This window comes from Hippopotamus amphibius, chromosome 9 (genome assembly GCF_030028045.1).
Source record: "Hippopotamus amphibius kiboko isolate mHipAmp2 chromosome 9, mHipAmp2.hap2, whole genome shotgun sequence".
Taxonomy (NCBI): domain Eukaryota; kingdom Metazoa; phylum Chordata; class Mammalia; order Artiodactyla; family Hippopotamidae; genus Hippopotamus; species Hippopotamus amphibius.
In genome coordinates this window covers 131,168,527-131,189,552 of record NC_080194.1, presented here as the reverse complement: position 1 = coordinate 131,189,552, position 21,026 = coordinate 131,168,527, and the positions used below count along the sequence as shown (strand labels likewise).

Genomic DNA, 21,026 nt, shown 5'->3' with positions numbered 1-21,026 from the left:
GGGACGGCCATACACACACACACACAGACACACACAATTGATTCTGTTTCTCGGGAGAACCCTAATACAGCGGGTCACAAGACTGGATCCAAGTACAAAATCATTCATACCCAGTGAGCGAGAATGGCTGATAACAGAAATGGCTGATAACAGAAAACAAAAATAATACCAACAACCTAAATACTCAACAACAGAGGAACCTTTAGCAAATCGTGACATTGATCTAACCAAATATCAACCAATCGAGGTTCAGGGTTATGTAGAAACACGGAAAATATCTGACAGTACATATAAGCTTTGGAGCACAGCACAACCTAACCTTAACCCCAGTTTTGCCCGTTGCTTTGACACATCTTAACTCTTGGCGGCGTGCAGTCTTTGGTGGGTGACACTCACGAGCCCCCCGGGCAGCTCTAAGAATTCGGGTACAGTGACCTGCAGCTTGCCGCAGCTGGCCTGTCCCCAGTGGTCAAGAAGGCAACACTACTAACATGGGCATCCGGGTGAACGAGGATGAGAGTAAAAACCAAAGACAGGAACAGAGTCTCATCAGAAAGAAAAAAAACTCCAATTCAGCACATGGAAATGCTAAGCTCAGGGCTGGAGGCACACTGTGCCCCTTCATCGCACCGTGGGGTCCCGGTGTCTTCATTTTATACTCTCACAGGCTGGTTCTGAAGCCACCCGTGACTAGGGCGGCACTGCACGCTACAGAACTCGGGTGAAGAGGTCACTAGTTTACTGGGCATTACAAGTAAGACCAAGCACAGGAATTACCGCAAGAGTTACAGCGTACCAGCAGCCGCAGCTGCCTGCGTCCTGCATTCTTGGGCTAAGGCACCACACACAGGGTCCCAATGACTGGACGACAACTCTACAAAGCAGGTGCTGTGTTTCCCCCAGGTCTCAGGTGAGGCCTGAGGCTCCGGGAGATGAAAAAACTCAAACCTAGTCTAACCTAAGTCACGTAGCTAGTAAGTGAGAACCCAGGTTGTCTTGATTCTAAGATCCAAGCTCCTAACTATGCTTTTCTGCTTTACACCTTCACATGCACCAAGCCCCTCCCACGGGCATAAATGTACAGCAGCTCCAGGGTTAAGGTGGTGAGTGCAGGCAAGTTACTGCCATTCACACCCCTGCAGATAAACACAGATAAACCCTGCCTCTCTCCTGGGCTACTGGCAAGTTACAGATGCAAGCAACAAAAACGAAAGACGTATACATAAAGCAAGAATTTCAAGGCAGGGACTTCCCTGGTGGTGCAGTGGTTGAGACTCCACGTTCCCAATGCATGGGGCCTGGGTTCAATCCCCGGTCAGGGAACTAGATCCTACATGCATGCCACCACTAAGAAGCCTGCCTGCCACAACTAAGGAGCCCACATGTCACAACTAAGGCGCCCACGTGCCCAACTAAGGAGCCCATGAGCCTCAACTACGGAGCACACAAGCCTCAACTAAGGAGTACACATGCCACAACTAAAGGAGCCGGCGAGTCATAACTAAGCAGAGTGCCACCACAATTAGGACTCGGTGAAACCAAATAAATAAATAAAATAAATATTAAAAAAAAAAAAGAAAAAGAACTTCAAGGTACAACGTCTTGATACCAACTCTGCAACAAGCACCTTCAAACAGTACATATGCTCCTTCCCCTTAGTTCTCAGAAGTAGAGCAAGCTCAACCTTCTTCCTCCAAAATCAAGATCTGAAAAATAAATAATGCCCCAAACAAACAGAAAACTTGCAGTCTAATTTCACCCAATACTGCAGAAAGAGCAGTTCATGTACCACTCTTCCTCAGAAGCTCAAGCAGAACTTACTTTTCCAGCAACTCCGAGTGGCCCAGGCGCTTCCTTCCCGGCGTGCTCCCGTATACATCGTCCTCGTTCTCATCCACGTCTTCATCATCGATGCTTTTCACATCGAGCTTCTGGTACCCAAACTCCCCATTCAAAGACAGAGAATCAATTTTCCAGGAGTTGCTGCTCTGACTTCCGTTGGAATTTGGCCCAAAGGGGCTTTCAAAGGCTGACATGATATTGATCGAGGAGCGGTCAGAGTTCTCCTCCGAGCTCTCCCCTGCCCCAGGGATCTTCTTAAAAACATCCCCGGAGCTCTGCTCGTCTTCCTCGTCATCAAACGAGATGATGTTGGTCACCTTCTTTTTCTTCTTCCGTTCCCTTTTACATTTGGCATCTGGCAAAAGATAGAGATAAGAAAAAGCAGGCAAGATAAAGCAACGATCAAGCCATCCTGCCCCTAGACTGTGGAAAATCTCTACTATTCTACTAAAAAATAAATCTCAGATAAAATCCGATTTTTTTAATCCTTGGGGAAAAAACTGTCTGTGGGAGACCAAGCAAAATGGATGTGGGCCTCTACTTCTGCTTTGAACAAATATGCCTCAGGGCATACATTACAATCATTCCTTCTAAGCAATCCTTCCAAGCACGGTGATTTGAAGGATGTATCATTATTGAAATGATTTGTACTGTTCCACTTTGGAAAATGCTCTCCTGGCTGGGAGATGAGACAAAGAAACTTAGTCTGGGGACTGTAGCTGATTGTTTAACGGCCACAATTCCTCCCAGCCCGGCGCGATGCCCCTGTACAGTGGGAGTTTGCTGTCCCCCATCAAGGGTGGTGTCTATTTCTCCTCGTGAATCTAGGTGGGCTCAGTGCTCTGCTCTGAAGAACAGAACGTGGCAGAAACAACAGTGTGTGTGTTCTAGAGCCTCGGCACCACCCTCATGGAATGCTGCCCTGAAAATACCACGGACAAGGCCAGCCCAGTTTATTGGAAGACAAGAGGCCACATGGGGGGAAACTGAGACGCCCCAGCCAAGAGTCAGGTGTGTGAGTGGGGCCGTCTTGGATCTTCCAGCTCAGCCACTGGCTGAATGCAGCCCCATGAGGAAGCCCAGGTGAAACATCCTGCCAACCCACGGAATCATAAAAAAATAATAAATTGTGGTTGTTTGTTTTAAGCCACTACATTTTGGAGCTGTTTGTTACATGGCAAAGACTAACAAGAAGCAGAAGTCAAGGCTTCCTTGGTGACCAGCACTTAGATGAGCCAGTTTGTTCACCCATCTTAATCAACAAACTTTGGTGTGAGGCACTCTGGAGCCAATTCCAAAAAGTTGAATCCACCTAAACCCAAGGTGTGACGTGGTAATGCTTCACCAGTGTCACAATTCTGAGACGATGTCAAAAGCAGGGTCCCCAAAACGGATGGAAAAGATACTCCTTTGGGCATACAAATTCCAGCATCTCTGTTACACAAAGTTATTAACAGTCCTATTTCTATGTCATTCACGTGGGGTCTCTGCTCGAGAAAGAGAGGACAAGACAGATAAAGCCAGTGTACACTGAAAACTCCCTGGGATTCTGAGTCTTCACATCATTAATAATTCCAAAGGGAGGACCATGATTACCACCTTGTTTAAGTGATTTGAGAATACCAGGACTAAGCCCTCATACCCACAATGTCCAATTTTGCTGTTGCAACGTTCTAGATGTCCCAGAAGGCTCAAAGGGTATTGTAAATGTCTCACAAAATCAATCGTAACTAGAACTTCCCTGGTGGCACAGTGGTTAAGAATCCACCTGCCAATGCAGGGGACATGGGTTTGAGACCTGGGCCAGGAAGATCCTACATGCCACAGAGCAACTAAGCCTGTGCACCACAATCACTGAGCCTGTGCTCTAGAGCCCGTGAGCCACAACTACTGAAGCCCACGCACCTAGAGCCCGTGCTCCACAACAAGAGAAGCCACCACATTGAGAAGCCCATGCACTGCAACAAAGAGTAGCCCCTGCTCTCCACAACTAAGGAAAGCCCATTTGCAGCAACAAAGTCCCAATGCAGCCAATAAATAAATAAATAATAAAATTTTTTAAAATATATAAATTCCTTCTAAAAAAATTAATCGTAACTACATCAACTTTCCTTTGCTTCCCCACAGCTTAGAGTCAAAGCTGAGCAACTCCTCCCTTCCCCCAGCCTCCACTTAAATGTCATCCCCCCAACAGTATACGTTCTCCACAGCACTCTAAGCTGGGTTTTCACCCTACTTATCAGAAGGATAAGTAAATAAATGAATGGATGAAGGAATAAAGGAATGAAGATCAACCTCCTCCGGCTTCACGTGACCATCACACCCTTCCTTTCAGTTTGCTCTGACTGAGCTGCTGGCTGGGCTAGCCTACCATCTTCACATCTCAGAAAGGCTCTCAGATCCCTTTCTGAGTGAATAACGGTAAGAAAGATAAACACGGGGGGATTTCCCTGGCAGTCCAGTGGTTAGGACTCTGAGCTTCCACTGCAGGGGGTACGGGTTTGATCCCTGGTCAGGGAACTAAGATCCCACATGTCACACAGTGTCACAAAAAAAAAAAAAAAATTTAAGAAGATAAACACAGACCTGAACTGAAAATACAAGTGCATCAGATTTCACTCCCGTTGGCGCTTTCAGATGACACAACCTGTCATCCTCACCCACCCACCCCCCGTCCTCCCCCATTCCCGCTCACCGACACCAACGTGCTTGGACACGACAGGCAGGGGGTCGGTCTCCTGCTCAGGCCTGATGAGGATGGAGACGGCCGAGGATGCCGTGATCTCCCTGAAGAGGCTGCTCACTCCTTGCGTGGATTCCTTCAGCAAGGACGTCACGTTCTGCGTGGATTCTTTCAAGAGGTCGGAGACGGTGGGAGCAACCTTACTCTGCCCGTTTAAGTCCTTGTTGTCGATGTTAATCGCAAAAAGTATGGAGTTCAGACCTGCCCCCCAAGAGGGAAAAGCCCGGTGTGTCTGCTGTTCAACAGTCACACCTCCAACACCACAGACAAGCTGCAGATGTTACAGTACACGAGACGGTACACACTCATCTCAAATGATAATAAAAACCACCCACAAAACAGGGGTCAGGAGGTGCTGCTGTCACTGGAATTGAGTCTTTCCAAATTCTCTCCCTATCTATCAGGAAGACAAATGCAAATAAGAAGTCAACCTGGGGAGGTTAAGGCGTACGTTCTGGAGTCAGACTGCCTGGGCTGAATCCCAGCACTGTGACTTACGTGCTCTGAGACCTTGGTCAAGCTATTCATGACCTCTCTGAGCTTCAGCTTCCTTATCTATAAACGGGATGACAGCATCTCTCTCACAGACTATTAAAGACCATCACCCACCAAAAACAGCTCAGTAAGCAATCAAAAAATGTGCATCAATATCACTACCATTATATCACTTTCAGCAAAAACTTGCCCTGGTCTCCTGTGGCCCACACAGGACATCATGGTCACCTGACATCTCCTTATCAATGGACAAGCCTAACATAGCTCTTGGTAGGTGGGACTCAGTGTAAACTTCCAGGAAAGACAGAAAAAGGAGGCAACAAAGGATTTGAAAGAAAGAAGCAAGTTACCCACTTCTGTTGGGGTCACCCTTTGAGTGAGAGTCAAATGTTAAACAATTTAACAATTCACCCACTAGCATCAATGCAGGGCTTTCATGGTGACAAATCATGTATTTGACGCTTTCTCACATCTGATTCTTTCACAGCCCTATACAGGTGACTGCCATGCTATCAGGGATCGCATCTCACAGAAGAGGAAAGTAAAGGTAAAAAAGCTCACAGGATCTGCCCCAGGCCACCTGCCAGAGATGGGTAGAGCCAGGCTTCAAAGGTAGGTCTCCTCTCCAGTTCCCCAGTTCTTTATATTACACTTGCAAAGCCACAGCCAAAACCCCTCAACCCCATGCTTTCCCAATCAGGGTATCAGATTCTAGATGAATGGACTCAATGCTCATCTCCACCAAAAAGTAAGGACAGTGGCAAGTGACTCATTAATTCAGTGAGGGACGGGGAAATCAGAGCATCCCTTGGAGTTATAAATTCACTCCCAGGTAGCCTCCTCTGCTCACCAAGCTCCACAGGACCCCCCACCCCCGCCCCTGGCCAGGCTTACCAGCTGCCATGGTAGGAAGCATGCTAGACCTTTCTTCATCCATCACAAATGCCCAGTCTTCATAAAAAGTGCTGCAAATTGAAAGAGAGAGAGGAAAACCTCTGAACAGTGGTTCTCAGCAACCGTCAGCCCGACAATCCCCACAAACGGCTCCCTGGAAAATCCATGCCTGGTCATCCCAGAGTGGACATACGAGGCCTCTACTGTGCTGAGGCTTCTGGTTATAAACAAAGGAATGAACGCGTATATCCTACAACTTCCTCATTGGTCCCCTGAGATCTTCAGAGTCCCCTGAGCTTGAAAGTACTGAAATAGGCATGAAATGTAAAGGCGGTATTTATGAAGCAGAAAAGGAGAAGGGGACAGACAGAGGAGTGACTTCCACTCAAGCTATGTCTCTAAGAGACAGACAGGAAATCCAAGCCAGCCCACAGGGCCTCCCTGATCGGGCTAATACAAGAAGAGACTACTTTAGAAAGAAATTGTAGTTCCACATCAACCAGGGCATTTATATATAATACTAGCTTGGGTGCAGCCTCAAAAGCCCAAGTTTCCCCTGGAAAGGGCTGGGAAGCTAAAAAGGCCCACAAATGTAAACAGCAGTGGGGTAGGAGGGGACAGAAAGGCCTACAGCTCATTCCACTGCTCAAGGTCATTCGGTAATAAATGGTACAGCCAGCGCTCAAAGCTGGTCTCCCAGCCTCATTCCCCAGCTCTTTATCCGACTCCCGGCTAAGCAATAACAAGGAAATATCCTCACCCCCCTGACTTTCCCTTCAGGTGAGAGAACTCTAAACTGATGGAGTCAAAACTCAACTTCCCTGAAGCACAGTCAGTGATGGGTGACCTGGAGTTCAGCAAGAGACCAGACACACAGTGGCTGAAGTGACTGAATGCGACTCACAGAAAGAGGAAAGAGACACATCACTTTCAACTCACTTAACCCAGCAAAAACAGCAGTGGAAGCACAGACAACATGGCCAAGCTGGCAACTAGACTTCTGCTTCCCAAAATTGTGATGTTTTACAAACTGGAGCCAGTTTTCATACAAGTAAATGAATTTGGTTTCCCCACGTCCGGTCTGAGTGGGTAGTGAATTCAGGTAAGTTCAACTGTGACTCTTAACAGCTGATTCGCTTTAGCTGCTCACTGTTCCCTTCCACCTTGACGTTGAGAGTACAACTACAGCCGTCCCTTGGTATCCATGGGGGATTGGTTCCGGGACCCACTATGGATACCAAAATCTGCGGACGCTTCTATATAACAGCATCGCAGAGCTGGCTCTCCAAACCTGCGGCTGATTCTGCATCCATGGATTCAACCAACCACGGCTCTTAAACACAGTCCGTGGCTGGCTGAGTGCACAGACGCGGAACCTGGGGATAGGGAAGGCGGGCTGCACTTGTAAATGATCTGTGGAGAGAGCTTCACTAAAAAAAACTACTGTACGAAACGTGAGTATGCTCTCCTTAATGAAAGCTGGTTAATGCTCAGAGGTACATACAGACATTCGCAGCCTCCCAACTCAGACCCTAAGCAGCACACAGGTACAGCTGACACCAGTCATCCTGGCCCACATCCCTACCATTTCGTACCCACGGGGTCTGAACACACAACTGGACAAGGTATCACTGGCAACGTCAACAGAACGTCAAGGGTATCTTTAACAGCCTTAGTGCACAATCCCAGAACGTCCAACAAACTACTGGTAGAGGGGTGACCACAAGAAGCAGAAGAAACAGAAGAGGAGACCTGAGCTAGGGAATGCACAGCAAGATACGAAATCACAGGAATGCGTCACAGCACTTATGAAATGCCAGCTTGTTGAATTCAATGGCATTTCACTGGTGAGGATCTGTGCACTGCCGATGTGGAAGTTATTCAAGGAACCGGGGCAGAATTGATCACTGTCCCTTTGTATCACCAGGTGACACAAAACATGTCTAGTCCACCCTTCTCAGAGAGAAAACGGCAGCAAGTGAATGAGAGAGAGAGAGAGAGGCCACAAACATCAGTGTACAAGCAAAATGACAGGAAAAAATACCAACATGTTAGCACTGATGTCTGTGTCATTTATGAGTGATTTAAGTTTGGTCCCGGTGGGTCCTACAGCACCGTCAAATGTCTCTGAAGGGACGTGGCTGACGGCACCATCGCTGGCGCGTATTCAGTGGCCTCTCCCCATGGATGTGGGATAAACATACCTCGCCCACCCCACGGAGCTTGCCCGTGTGACTTGCCGGCCAATGAAATACGAGCGGAAGCGAAGCATCACGGCAGGCAGAGGCTTTAAGAGCCAGTGCTTCCCTGAGTCACAGCCCCTTGTCCTGCCTTGGCAATCAGGAAAGCACATGTAAAGGCAGAGCCCCTGTCAGCCTGGGTCCCTGAGCTGAGACACACCCCACCCATGACAGACATGCAACAGGAGGAAGAAATGAACCTGGCTGCCTCCAGCCCCTGAGGTGTATACGATGCTTGTCATGGCAGCATAACCTGGCCTATGTTAACCAACGAGTGACCTTTATGATCAAGAAAAAAGAAAACAAAGTAAAACAGGATGTTGTTTTTTTAAACAAATGACTTCTCTCCCCAACTTAAAACTTCCCTATTTCTTTCCATCAGTTTGGGATGGATTACCCTCAAAAAAACCAGAAGGAGCCGTGTACTGTAGTACCCAGCATGCAAGAAGAGACACGACATGCAACCGGGCACTGAACACCCCAACATATAAAGAGAAAGAAATTCTAAATTTAAAAGAAGCCCAGATTAAAATTCCACCAAATGAGGCGCAGGCTGTGTCCTAAGGCCACAGCTCTCGCCGCATCCCAGGCCTTAATAATAACAAGCATCTACTGAGTGCTTGCTGCATGCAGCTGCCACGCGGAGGAAACCCTTTACAGGCATCCTCATGTAGTCTCTGGTCCACTGTCCCCAAAGCACAGCTGGACAAACTGGGGCTGGGAGAGGGGAACCCGGACAGCCCAGATGCAGGCGGGCAGATGCTGCGACGGTCACCTGTCGGCGCACCCCCTCCCCGAGCCCTGCCTCCCGAGCCCCGCCCAGGTACCTGAGCCTGCCACGGTCGGCCAGGAGCATGTGCAGGTAGCGCTCCAGGGAGTGCTCGTTGAGGGCGCAGCGCAGCCAGGCGCGGCCGCGGCCCACGTCCGAGGCGATGTGGCGCAGGGCGTAGAAGCGCTGCAGCTCGTGCTTGCTGAGGACCTCCTTCACGTAGAACCAGAACACGGGCTCTGCAGAGACAGCGGGGCCGCGCCGTGGGGACGCGCATCGTTTGCAGAGGAACAGTCCATGCGCAGTTTTTTGTTGTTTTTTTAATGAAGTACAGTTGATTTACCATAATGGAAAAGAATATTTTTTAAAAAAAGAAGGTATACATGTCCGTGGGCAGTTTTGAGCGCTGTAAAAGTTACTTCTTAGCACAGACAAGGAAGATACCCGAGAGTATACTGAAAATAAAAATGACCCCCCTTCCACCAACCAGAGGTGAACAACGTTAACATTTTCAAAAAGTCAGTCTTTTTGCGGGCACTTTGCTTTTTTATATGAAACTGACATCTGTGATAGCTGAATTATGACCCCCAAAGATAACCACATCTTAATCCCTGGAACCTGTGCGTGTTACCTTATACAGCAAAAGGGTCTCTGCAGGTATGGTTAAATTAAGGGTCTGGAGATGGAGAGATTATCCTGGGTAGTCCCTGTAGACCTGACATAATCACAAATGTCTTTAAAAGAGGGAGAGAGAGGGAGAGCTGATGCACAAGAGAAGGCAGCACCGTGACTAGGGAAGCAGAGCCTGGAGTGATGCGGCCACAGCCAAGGACTGCCGGAAGCCACCAGAAGCCGGAAGAGGCAAGGGACAGATCCTGCCCTGGAGCCTCCAGAAGGAGCCGGCCCTGCCATCGTCTTGACTTGAGCCTAGTGAAACTGACTCTGGACTTCTGCCCTCCGTAACTGTAAGAAAATTAATTTGTGCTGTTTTAAGCCACAAAGTTTGTGGTAATTTGTTAGAGCACCCATAAGAAATTAAGATACCATCATACTGTGTGTTGTATATGTATACAGACACACACACACACACGTAGCTTTGTATCCTGACTTGTTTCTTTTCTTGTCTACATCATGAACATTTTCCTGTAACAGTTAAAGATCTCTGAGGACTTCCCTGGTGGCGCAGTGGTTAAGAATCTACCTGCCAATGCAGGGGACACAGCTTCGAGCCCTGGGCTGGGACAATCCCACATGCCATGGAGCAACTAACCCTGTGCACCACAACTACTGAGCCCATGTGCCACAACTACTGAAGCCCATGTGCCTAGAGCCCGTGCTGCACAACAAAAGAAGCCACCGCAATGAGAAGCCCACTCACCGCAACTAGAGAAGCCCCTGCTCGCCACAACTACAGAAAAGCCCGTGTGCAGCAACAAAGACCCAATGCAGCCAATAAATAAGTAAATAAATTTATTTAAAAAAAAAAAGACCCTTGAAAACATGACTTTTGCTGGCTCCCCAGATAAACACAATTTCTTTCGCAACTGCCGGGAACACAGTATGATGTCAATTTTCCCTGTACAGCACTTTGAACATCCCTGTACAAACTCACTGTCCTCGTTTCTAGCTCCTTAGGGGAGAGTTCCATAGGTCTGAGCATAGGAACAGATTTAAGGCTTTAAGGGAAAGCTAAGAAGTTTGTTTTTACCCAGAAAATAGTCATCATGTCGCCTCACATCCTGCCTTCTTAGTCCATACGCACACAGATTTTTATTCATAGGTGTAATTCTAGTGTACACCTAATTTTATGACCAATCTTCTTTACTTAACAATAATCCACCAACACTTTTCAATGCTGCCAGTAATAATAACGGCAACAACAGCAACAGCCGCTGCTACTCACTGAGCATTAACTACGTACCAGCCATTGCACGCCACACTTTCCATCTGACCTCAGTCCTCACAACTACCAAGGCGTCTGCATTTCAAAGACAAGGCAGAGGCCCGGACAAGTGAAGTAACCAGCCCAGTGATACGCGGTAATAAGCGATACAGCAGAAAGGGACCTCAGTGTGTCTCACTGCAAACCACGTCATCACACGGCCTTGCGAAGTGAGGAGGGGCTCTGCCTCTTTAAAAAGGATCATGTTCGCAACAGCCTGATGTCCAGAGGGAGAAGCTGCTGCGTCCCTGCAGCCCGATGGGGATTCTAACCCAGGAGCTAAGCAGACTCGGAGCCCTCTGACAAGGTGAAAGATCTTTCAACCTTCCTTCCGGAAGGATGCGAATGTACACATCTCCATAAACTGGACGCCACGTTAATAAGCTCACTCTAAGACTGCAGCTCAGCTCAGGGAGCGCGGACTGCCTCCTTCCCAGGAGCCACGAGCTGGGTGGGGCTGTGGGCTGCCAGGTGGACAAGCACTCGTCCCTAACAAGCTTCCGGTCCAGCCGGCAGGACAGCAGGTGAGGAGCTCTTCAGCGGAATGACCCTGGGCACATCCCTCAACCATGCTAAGCTTCAGACTCCTCTCCCTTAAAGCAGGCCCCCACGTGCAGAATCACCCAGGGTTATTGGGGTAACTGGAGAAAAGGGAGGTAAAACACTGAGCGTGACGCCCAGCCTGTGATGACCAACCACCGTTTGCTAAATAATTATCTTCTTGGCCAAGAGCATCCGTATTGTTTCCTCTTCTCCTTTTCCTGTTAACAGCATCTAAGTGTGTACGTACGTATGAGTGTGTGTATACATTTGTGGATCAAGTCAACCTCTGAGATCAGTTCGAATAAACATCTCAGGAACGACTGGTAAAACCACCAGCAGGTCAGTTCACTCAGAATACCTTCTGTCTCAATCCCTAAAAGTCAAACTAATTCCCTTCCCAAACCCATTAGATCAGCCCAAACCACACAAGTGCATAACAAGCCTTCCTTCTACTTAAAGCCTCTCTCAGAAACCAAGACAGGGAATGTGGTGAGAGTACCACTCTGGGCCAGCTGGCCAGCCAGATGGCCAACAACTTGTTTTGTAACCCACCAGACGACCATCTGTACATGCACCACAATTCCAATCAACAGATGCTCACCTGCAGTCTGTCTTCCCTGAAAACTGCAGTCACCTCCCTCTGACCCCGAGTACACATGAGACACTTTAAGGTGTGTTTTCACCTTTCGATTTCGCAAACCGCTCACCGCTACAGCATCCCTCTGAAGCCTGCCGAGTGATGGTGCTGGTGATCATTACCATCCCAGCAGGGCTCCGCTGCCACGGCCAGAATTCACGTGGTCTACTTACAGCGCGGCTCGCCTGCCACTTAACACGTGCAGTGTCCATGATTTAATTTGGGAATATACACTGATCTCTAACTGCTGTAAACCGGAGGCTGACTCCAAAAGTGCGTGAGGGCTTCTGGTTCTCCCAACTCTTGAAGGTCATCTGCCGACAGGAACAAGAGCCAAGAAGGGGGCACTGAGGTGAGCTACCTGGGGCCACCTGCTGACAGGGGATGACCGAACGCACGAGCCTTTGGCAAAGCTTGTAACAGGCCTCAACTTTAATCGATGCAAAGAATTCAAGAATGCATACTTTGGAGGACAAAATCCCTGGCTCAAATTCTAGTTCAGGTGCTGCATGACCTTTGGCAACACAGTCTGTCCTTGATTTTCCTCCTCTGTAAAATGGGGATGACTACCTGCCGTTGAAGTTTGCCAAGAGGGAAAACAATGAGAAAATAAAGCATGCATGTGAAGTGCTTGGTGCTAAGTCACCAAGGCAGGTGAATGGCATCCCTTCCCCTGTCTTCTGGCAGCTGCACCCCGCTTTCCCAGGGGAACCATGTTCCATTCGGTTCCCTGTGAAGCTGCCTTTAGCACCACCAACCTCTCCCTCCCAGAGGGGTGGGCAGGTGACCCAAGCTGGTCAACCACCTGGCCATACATAGCAGGGCAGGCACCTCGACTCGCCTCACTCAGCACCCCCTCATCCTGGCCCTGTTTGATATTTTGTCTGACTTTCGCCTGACCTTTGCGTGATGGATTTTTTTCTGTGTTAATTTTGATTTTCTAAAATATTGCGTGAAAGTATTATTCATCTTGATTGCTGGGTTTCTGGTGTTCCCTTAAATTCTGTGGCTGAAGGGAGTGCTTCACTGGCTTCACCCTAGTCTCAGCCCTGGACCACTGGGCCCTCCCTGTGACTTCTGCCTAAGCCATGAGAAGAGAGGCCTTGTCTCCCTCCTGAACTGAAGTCAGCAAACAACGGCCCGAGGCCAAAATCAGCACACCCACCAGTTTTTATAAATAAAGTTTCACGGGAACACAGTCACATGCATCTGTTTACAGGCCGTCTGTGGCTGCGTTCCTGCTACAAAGGCAGAGCTGGGACATTGCTACAGAAACCTATGGCCCGCAAAGCCTGAAATACTTACTATCTGATCCCTTAAGGAAGAAGGTTGCCAACCGCCATTCTAGAAGTAGGAGCGCTAATAGTCATGTAAATCTGGAGCTTCCCCGGGTCTTTTCTCCCTATCATGTAGAGTGACCCAGTGGCCCAGCTGGGAAAGATGCGCCCCCCAGAGAGAAGCGGGGCCGAGAGAGACCAAGGGACAGATGAGGGGGATGCTGGGTCCCTGGGTCCAGCTCAACCCCTGGTCTTCTTGGTCACTTGAGTCAGTAAGAGCCCTTTTCTGTATAAGCGTCTGGCTGTCACTTGCAACCAGAAGAAGCCTAATGCAGGGAGCTAGGGCATGTTCTTCAACCATCTGACAAATCATTTCAGGGGACCAAGAACACAGCAGGCCCTGAGCAATGCCTGCGCACTGCAGGGCAAAGGCATCTCTCAACAACAAACACAAAAGCATTGCTCAACAAGAAGCGAAAAAACCCAACTACAAGGAGCTAGGTTCCTTGTAAACAAAGAAAGGCTTATTTTTCTCACATGCTTAGTCGAGAGGTAGAGAGCTGGTTCAAAGGCTCAGTCATGGGCAGAATCTCCACCCTCCTGACCTTCACCTGTCTCAGAGGACTGCCACCACTGTGGGCCTCACATCCACAACTGGAGCAGAAGAAAGAGGTTAAGATAAAGCTAGTTCTTGGGAATTCCCTGGTGGTCCAGTGGTTAGGACTCCACGCCCCCATTGCAGGGGGCACGGATTCGATTCCTGGTCAGGAAACTAAGATCCCGCATGCCGCAGTGCAGTCAAAAATAAATAAACAATTTAAAAAAAAAAGATAAAGCCAGCTCTATCACCCCCTTTTTTCAGGCAAGTGACCCCAGAAAAGCACAAGGGAGTGCAGAATATATCAAGACTGGCTAAATCACTCATGAGCCAGGACCTAGAGAAGGACATCCCACAGCCCCAAGCAAAGTCAGGGTTCTGTGAAACCAAAGAAGAAAAGGGAAAGGATTCTAGGTAGGAAACTAACAGAATCAGCCCCAAACATGGGATCAACCATTCCAGGAACAAAAGGCAAAACCCAGTGCTTCCATGTTTCAGCCTGAGACCTGGCTGAGCACAGGCGCCCCTAAATCCCCGTCACACCCCAATCTGCATGAGCCCGACTACAAGACACAAGTGCACTGGCAAAGCAGAGTTTCCAAGAAGGGGCTGTGGCTCTGTCACTTGGCCATCGCCCAACCAGTCACAAGCCTGCCTCCTGGAACTAAACACAAGGACTGTGCTTTAACCATGAAGAATACATAATCAAGACTTGCACAAAGTATGTAAACTTGGGACTTTTTTTTTTTGCTTTCTTAAATTGCGGTAAAACATACATCATAAAATTTACCACTTGAACCACTTTTAAGTGTATAATTCAGCAACATGAAGTACATTCATAATGTCATGCAACTATCACCACTATCCATTTCCAGGACTTTTTCATCATCCCAAATAGAAATTTCATAGCCTTTAAACACTAACGCTGCCCCATCCTCTCCTCCCATACCCCCTGGTAACCTCTATCCCACATACTTTCTGTCTCTATGAATTTGACCATTCTAGATTCTATGTATAAGTGGAATCACAGAATACATGACCTTTTATGTCTGGTAACTTTCGCTTAGCATGTTTTTAAGGTTCATCCATGTTCCAGTAAATAGCAGTACTTCACATTTTTATTTATTTATTTTTTATTGGCTGTGTTGAGTCTTTGTTGCTGTGCAGGCTCTCTCTAGTTGTGGAGAGCAGGGGCTACTCTTCGTTTTGGTGTGCAGGCTTCTCACTGCGGTGGCTCCTCTTGTTGCAGAGCACAGGCTCAGCTGCTCCACAGCATGGGGCATCTTCCCGGACCAGGGCTCGAACCTGTGTCGCTTGCATTGGCAGGCAGACTTCTAACCACTGCGCCACCAGAGAAGCCCCTACTTCATTTCTCTTTATGGCTGAATAATATTCCGTTATATATAGCACACACCACACTTTGTTATCCATTCATCTGTCCATGGACATTTGGGTCATTTCCACCTTTTGGCTCTTGTGAAGAACACTGCTATGAATATTTGTGTGTTTGGAGTCCCTGCTTTCAATTTCTTTAGGTATGCATCTAGGAGTGGAATTGCTGGATGGCCTGGTAATTCTACGTTTAACGTTTTGAGGAACCATCAAACTATTTTCCACATCAGCTGCACCATTTTACATTGACACTTTTTTTTAAAAATGGAATTGTCTATATTTCTCTGCAACTGAAATTAATTCTGCTATTAAATTCCCTTTCAGTTAGTTTTCAAACTCTCAGGAAAAAAATTTGTCAGTTAAAGGTAACTTAGCCACTTCCAGGGTTTTTTTTTTTAATTGTAGTAAAATTCACTTAATATAAAATTCACCATTTTAAAGTGTATAATTCAGAACTTGATACATTTTTAAAGAATGAATATAGATTCATTTTGCTGTACACCTGAAACTAACACAACATTGTAAATCAACTATACCCCAATAAAACTTTTTTTAAATGAATAAATGCACAATGATCTCAGATGCTGGATTGCTTCTGAAGACTTCAGTAGATTTAAATTTAAACATCCCTGCTGGGGCTTTCCTGGTAGCACAGTGGTTAAGAATCCGCCTGCCAATGTAGGGGACACGGGTTCGAGCCCTGGTCTGGGAAGATCCCACATGCCTCAGAGCAACTAAACCCGTGCGCCAGAACTACTGAACCAGTGCTCTAGAGCCTACGAGCCACAACTAATGACGAGCCCACACGCCACAACTACTGAAGCCCATGTGCCTAGAGCCTGTGCTCTGCAACAAGAGAAGCCACCAGGATGAGAAGCCCACGCACCACAACCAAGAGTAGCCCCTGCCCTCCACAACTACAGAAAGCCTGTGCGCAGCAAATAAGACCCAGCACAGCCAATAAATAAATTTATAATAAAATAAATAAACATCCCTGCTTACTCTATGGAACAAGCGCCAATGCTCTTGGAGGGGGAGGTGAAAGGAGACCACAAACATAGAGCAAGTCAAGGAGGACAGAGGACCACTTACTGCCGGGATGTGGCCCGGCTCCCCTCTACCTCTCCACTTCACCTCATCACACGCTCCCTGTCACTTACCCTGCGATGGCCTCACTGGTCTCCAGGCTGCTCCTCCAACAAGCCAAGCCTGCTCTATCTCAGGGCCCACCTAGCCTTGAAAACAGAAACCAGGTCACCTAGGTCCACTGAAGGAATTTCAAACAGGACATCTGTTACAGAGATTCTGGAAGAGCCAGAAGGCCCAACAGGAGATACAGAGGGCACCCAGAGATAACTGATGTCAGAAAGCCAACCCATCCCTAGAGCCAGAGGAACAAAAGGTGTTACCAGGCGGTGATACCAGGGCCACGGGCAAAGCTGGACTGTGGCAGAGGCACCTAGTGGCAAAGTGTAGGGACAGGAGGAAGCCCTGACTGGCAGCCATGGGGGACCTCCATGGACCACGGAGGAAACACAGCCACTGCCAGCAATGCCCCCTGAAGCAGGGCTGAGAGGAAGAAATATTCCAGCTTCCTTTTTCCTCTCACCGGCTCACCACGTCACCACCTCCCACTGAAAAGATGGGCAAGGGGACCCAGGAAACAGAGTTTGCAGGGGAAGGGCAGGGAGTCAACTTGAGAGCAAACAAGAGACTGACTGCTACATGCTTTTGAACTTGTTGAACCACCTGGGATTCCTTCCTCCGATAACAGGATAGCTAACTCCCTCCTTAGGTATCTATTCAAATGTCCCAATAAAGAGGTGTCTCTGCCCCTCTAGAGAGAAAAGGAAAACCCTCACCATGGCAGACTGCTAGCTGCTTATCCAAATCTATCCTCTCTTCCACCTGAACCTGCAGACTAACTACACATCCCAGCCTGGTCTGCTGGGGCCAGGTGACTCACAGGTGCCACTGCTCCCTGGCACCCTTCATCAGCCCCACTCATTCATCTGTCAGCTGTCTGGCCCGTGTCAGCAACTGAAGTCTGAGTTCCCAGCTCTAACACTTCAGCATAGCACACCTGGCCTTCATCCACATGACACAAGGGTCTACAGCACCTTTATGAACAAGTGGGAACCTTCTCCAGCGCTTCTAAAACCTGTGTCCTGTTCCCTTTTGGGGGTGTACTCCCATTCTCTGCACAAGAGCCATTTTCATGCTGAAAGAAGCGAAACCACAATCCATGGACCCAACAGGCTGGATAATAGTTCACAACTGACAACTCTGAGGCCAGGTCTGAGTCTTAATTTACAGGACATCAAGATTAAACACCTTTGAAATAGCCAGAGGTCCCCTTCGGCCCAGAGGCATCAGTCCGGCTACAGCAGATCCTAGTATGCTGGGACAGTTTCATCCGCCTTAGGAAATGGCCACTGGCCCAAGCCCTCAGCCACCCCAGCAGTCAAGAACCCTCCCAGGACCCTGTGCACATCGCCCAAATCTAGCAGCTCACGGGTTAACACCTTGCCCACGGGGCACAGCGCTGTGGCCCTGGTTCCCTCTCTAAGGCCAGCCCTTCCCCACCAGCTGCTGCACACGTTTATGGCCACCCTAGACATCTTCTCTGCCCCTTCGGCAGAAATCCTCCCAACGTCTCTTTCATCAGAACTAGCTGATTTGCAAGTTCGCGAATTCAACAGAGAAACACAAAGAGGGAACTGAAAACGCGACAGGGACCGGAGGGTGGGGAGTGGACTTCCCCTCACGATCAAGAGGATGGGCCTGGGGCTCTCCTGGCGCATGCGGCTTCCTCCTCGGTTAACTTTCCACAGAAATGAAATCGTTACCCAAGGCGCCCCGGCGAAGCAAGATATAAATTCTGATTAGAGTTAAATGCAATCAACCATTTTCAAAAATCCCCACGGAGGATCAAGGAAGTTGGTTTTTCTAATTTTACAGTTGGGGGTATATTAATACCACCTGCTTTCAACTGTGAGGATGCACAGACAGAAGGGGGTGGGGTCCGGCATCCCAGGAGAAAGAGCAGCACGACCTGACGTCTGGGTCTTCGAGTCATCATTCCGAATGTAGCCTTTCGGTGGCCAGGCTCCTTGCAATACACTGGAGCTGCAAATGTGAGCAAGGATGGACCCAGCCCCTGACCAACCAGAGAGGGAGACGAGAAGACAGGTAGCGCCATACAGAGATCTGGTGAGAGGGGGGCTCAGGACTATGGCGGGGGGTGGGGGTGGGGGGTCACCAACAGGAGGGGCACTGTCCCGCTGAACAGGGAATTCATGAATGACTTTTAGAGAGAAATCTGAAACTTCAACAGACAAGAGATCAAAACCGCCATGAGATGCCACGTCACACCCATCTGAGTGGCGATTATCAAGAACACAAAAAATAACAGGCGTCGGTGAGGATGTGGAGAAACTGGAGCTCTCATGCAGTGCTGGTGGGAATTTACAATGGAGCACCCAGTGTGGAAAACAGTATGGCGGCTCTTCAAAATTTAACCACAGAATTACCGCATGATCCAGCAATTCCACTTCTGAGTATGTACCCAAAAGAACTGAAAGCAGGGATTCGAACAGTTATTTGTACAGCCTTGTTCATGGCCACACTTTTCACAATAGCCAACAAGGGGAAGCAGCCCAAGTGTCCATCGACAGATGAGTGGAGAAACAAAGGTGGTCTAGGGACTTCCGTGGCGGTCCAGTGCTTCTACTGCAGGGGGCACAGATTTCATCCCTGGTCAGGGAACTAGGATCCCACATGCCATGTGGTGTGGCCAAAAAGTAAAACAAAAACAAAAACAAAAGTGGTCTATTTGTACAATGGACTATTATCCAACCTTAAAAAGGACGCATGAAGTTTGAAAACATTATGCTAAATGAAATAAGCCAAACACAAAAGGACAAATATTGTATGATTCTACTTATATGAAGTACCTAAAGTAATCAAATTCAAAGACATAGAGTGGTGATTGCCAGGAGCTAGTGGGAGGGGAAAATGGAGAGTTACTATTTAATGGGGGCGGGGTTTCAACTTGGAAAGATGAAAAGGTTCTGGAGATGGATGGTGGTGATAGTTGTACAATGTGAATGTACTTTTACGCCTCTGAACTGTACACTTAAAGATGGTTATAATGGTCATTTTTTTTGTTACGTATACTTTATGACAATGTTTAAAAGAGAGGGAGAGAAAAACAGAAGTTTGAGTGTGGTACATCCAAACAGAGACACTCGAGAAAGACGGGGAGTGATCTGAGGGAGGTATAACTTAGAGTGATCAACACCTAGATAGCAGTTTTCACCAAGTAACTCAGACAGTATGTGTAGAAACGAGAGTCAACAACAGAATCTGAGGATAAATAATACTTAATGCTTGAAGGTGCAGGAGGGATTCGCCAGGAAGGATCTGCAAAGAAGTAGAAAGTGTGCCCGGAGGTTGTGGCATTACAGAAGAGAGGGGAAGACAACGTTTCAAGGTCAGAGGCGCCAAAGGCTGCTGAACAGATAAGGAAGATTCACTTACATTCTACAAGACAGGCATCTCAGTAATAACAAGTGCTATTATGTATGTATGCGCTGAATCCTGCCTATCGCCTTGTAATAGACAGCTGACGCGTAACCTGATGAGGATGAATTATGATTCATGAGAACATCCAATTCCACGTTATGCCACTGAAACGCCACTCCTATCATCGGAATGTGTCGCCTCAAAATTAACCTGTTGAAGTTCTAATCCCCAAAGATGATAGTATTAGGAGATGGGGCCTTTGGGTGGACCTCAGGTGATGAGGGTGGAGCCCTCATGAACGAGATTAGTGCCCTGAAAAAAGAGGCTCCAGAGGGGCCCCCACATGAGGACAGTGAGAAGGCACAGGCTATGAACCAGGAAGAGGTAGCATTCTGGAGTGAATCTGGTTTAAGGCACCTTGGGAATCACAAAATCCAGCACTATGCACATTGAATAATGCCCTTCCTTCCAGCCGAAAGGTATTTGCTGAAGAGCCCACGTGCTTCTATGCTAGGAGCTGGAAAGCCAGGAGGAAGTAATGCGGACATGGTGCCCGGCATTCTAGAGCTTCCCATCTAGTGGGGTATCCGGACAACTGACATCTGAATCTGGGGGAATCCTCTGACCTTTGTTCTCTAGACAGGGGGTGGCAAACGTTTTCTGTAAAGGGCCAAACAATAAAAACTTAAGACTTTATGGGCAAGATGGTCTCAGTCACAACTCTGCCTAGACACCAAGTAGATGAATGTTTGCAGCTGTGTTCTGATAAAACTTTATTTATAAAAGCAGGTGATAGGACACAGTTTGCTAATAGCCTCTGCTCTTCAGTGCTCCTAACTTACTCAATACTTGCTCCTTAATTTATTTGTGAGTTCACACTGGGGAGGCCACAATCTTTCAGAGAACCCTCTTTCTGGAAACAACATGCCACTGTGAAGAAGAGCAAGGGCTTCAGAATCGCAATCGTGTAGGCCTCAGCAGAAATCCCAGCTTGGCCACTTTTTAGCTCTGAATCATTAAGGCAACGATTTCATTTCTTTGAGCCTCATTTTCTTCCCCTGTCATTCACTATGCATAATCACTTCAGCAATAAAATGGAACACTGAGCACGAAGGGTCTAACGAACC

General features: G+C 48.0%; 1 protein-coding gene across 5 annotated transcripts in view; it reads right to left on the bottom strand.

Moving 5' to 3' along the window:
• Window positions 1-21,026, bottom strand: part of SNX29 (sorting nexin 29) — a 559,063-nt gene that overhangs the window by 486,233 nt on the left and 51,804 nt on the right. For all 5 annotated transcript variants that reach the window (XM_057748481.1, XM_057748482.1, XM_057748483.1 and 2 more), the window contains 4 exons: window positions 9,042-9,222; window positions 5,975-6,045; window positions 4,538-4,786; window positions 1,822-2,197 (listed from right to left, as the gene is read on the bottom strand). In XM_057748481.1, coding sequence (XP_057604464.1) covers window positions 1,822-2,197; window positions 4,538-4,786; window positions 5,975-6,045; window positions 9,042-9,222 — 877 coding nt within the window. The remainder of the gene's footprint in view (window positions 1-1,821; window positions 2,198-4,537; window positions 4,787-5,974; window positions 6,046-9,041; window positions 9,223-21,026) is intronic.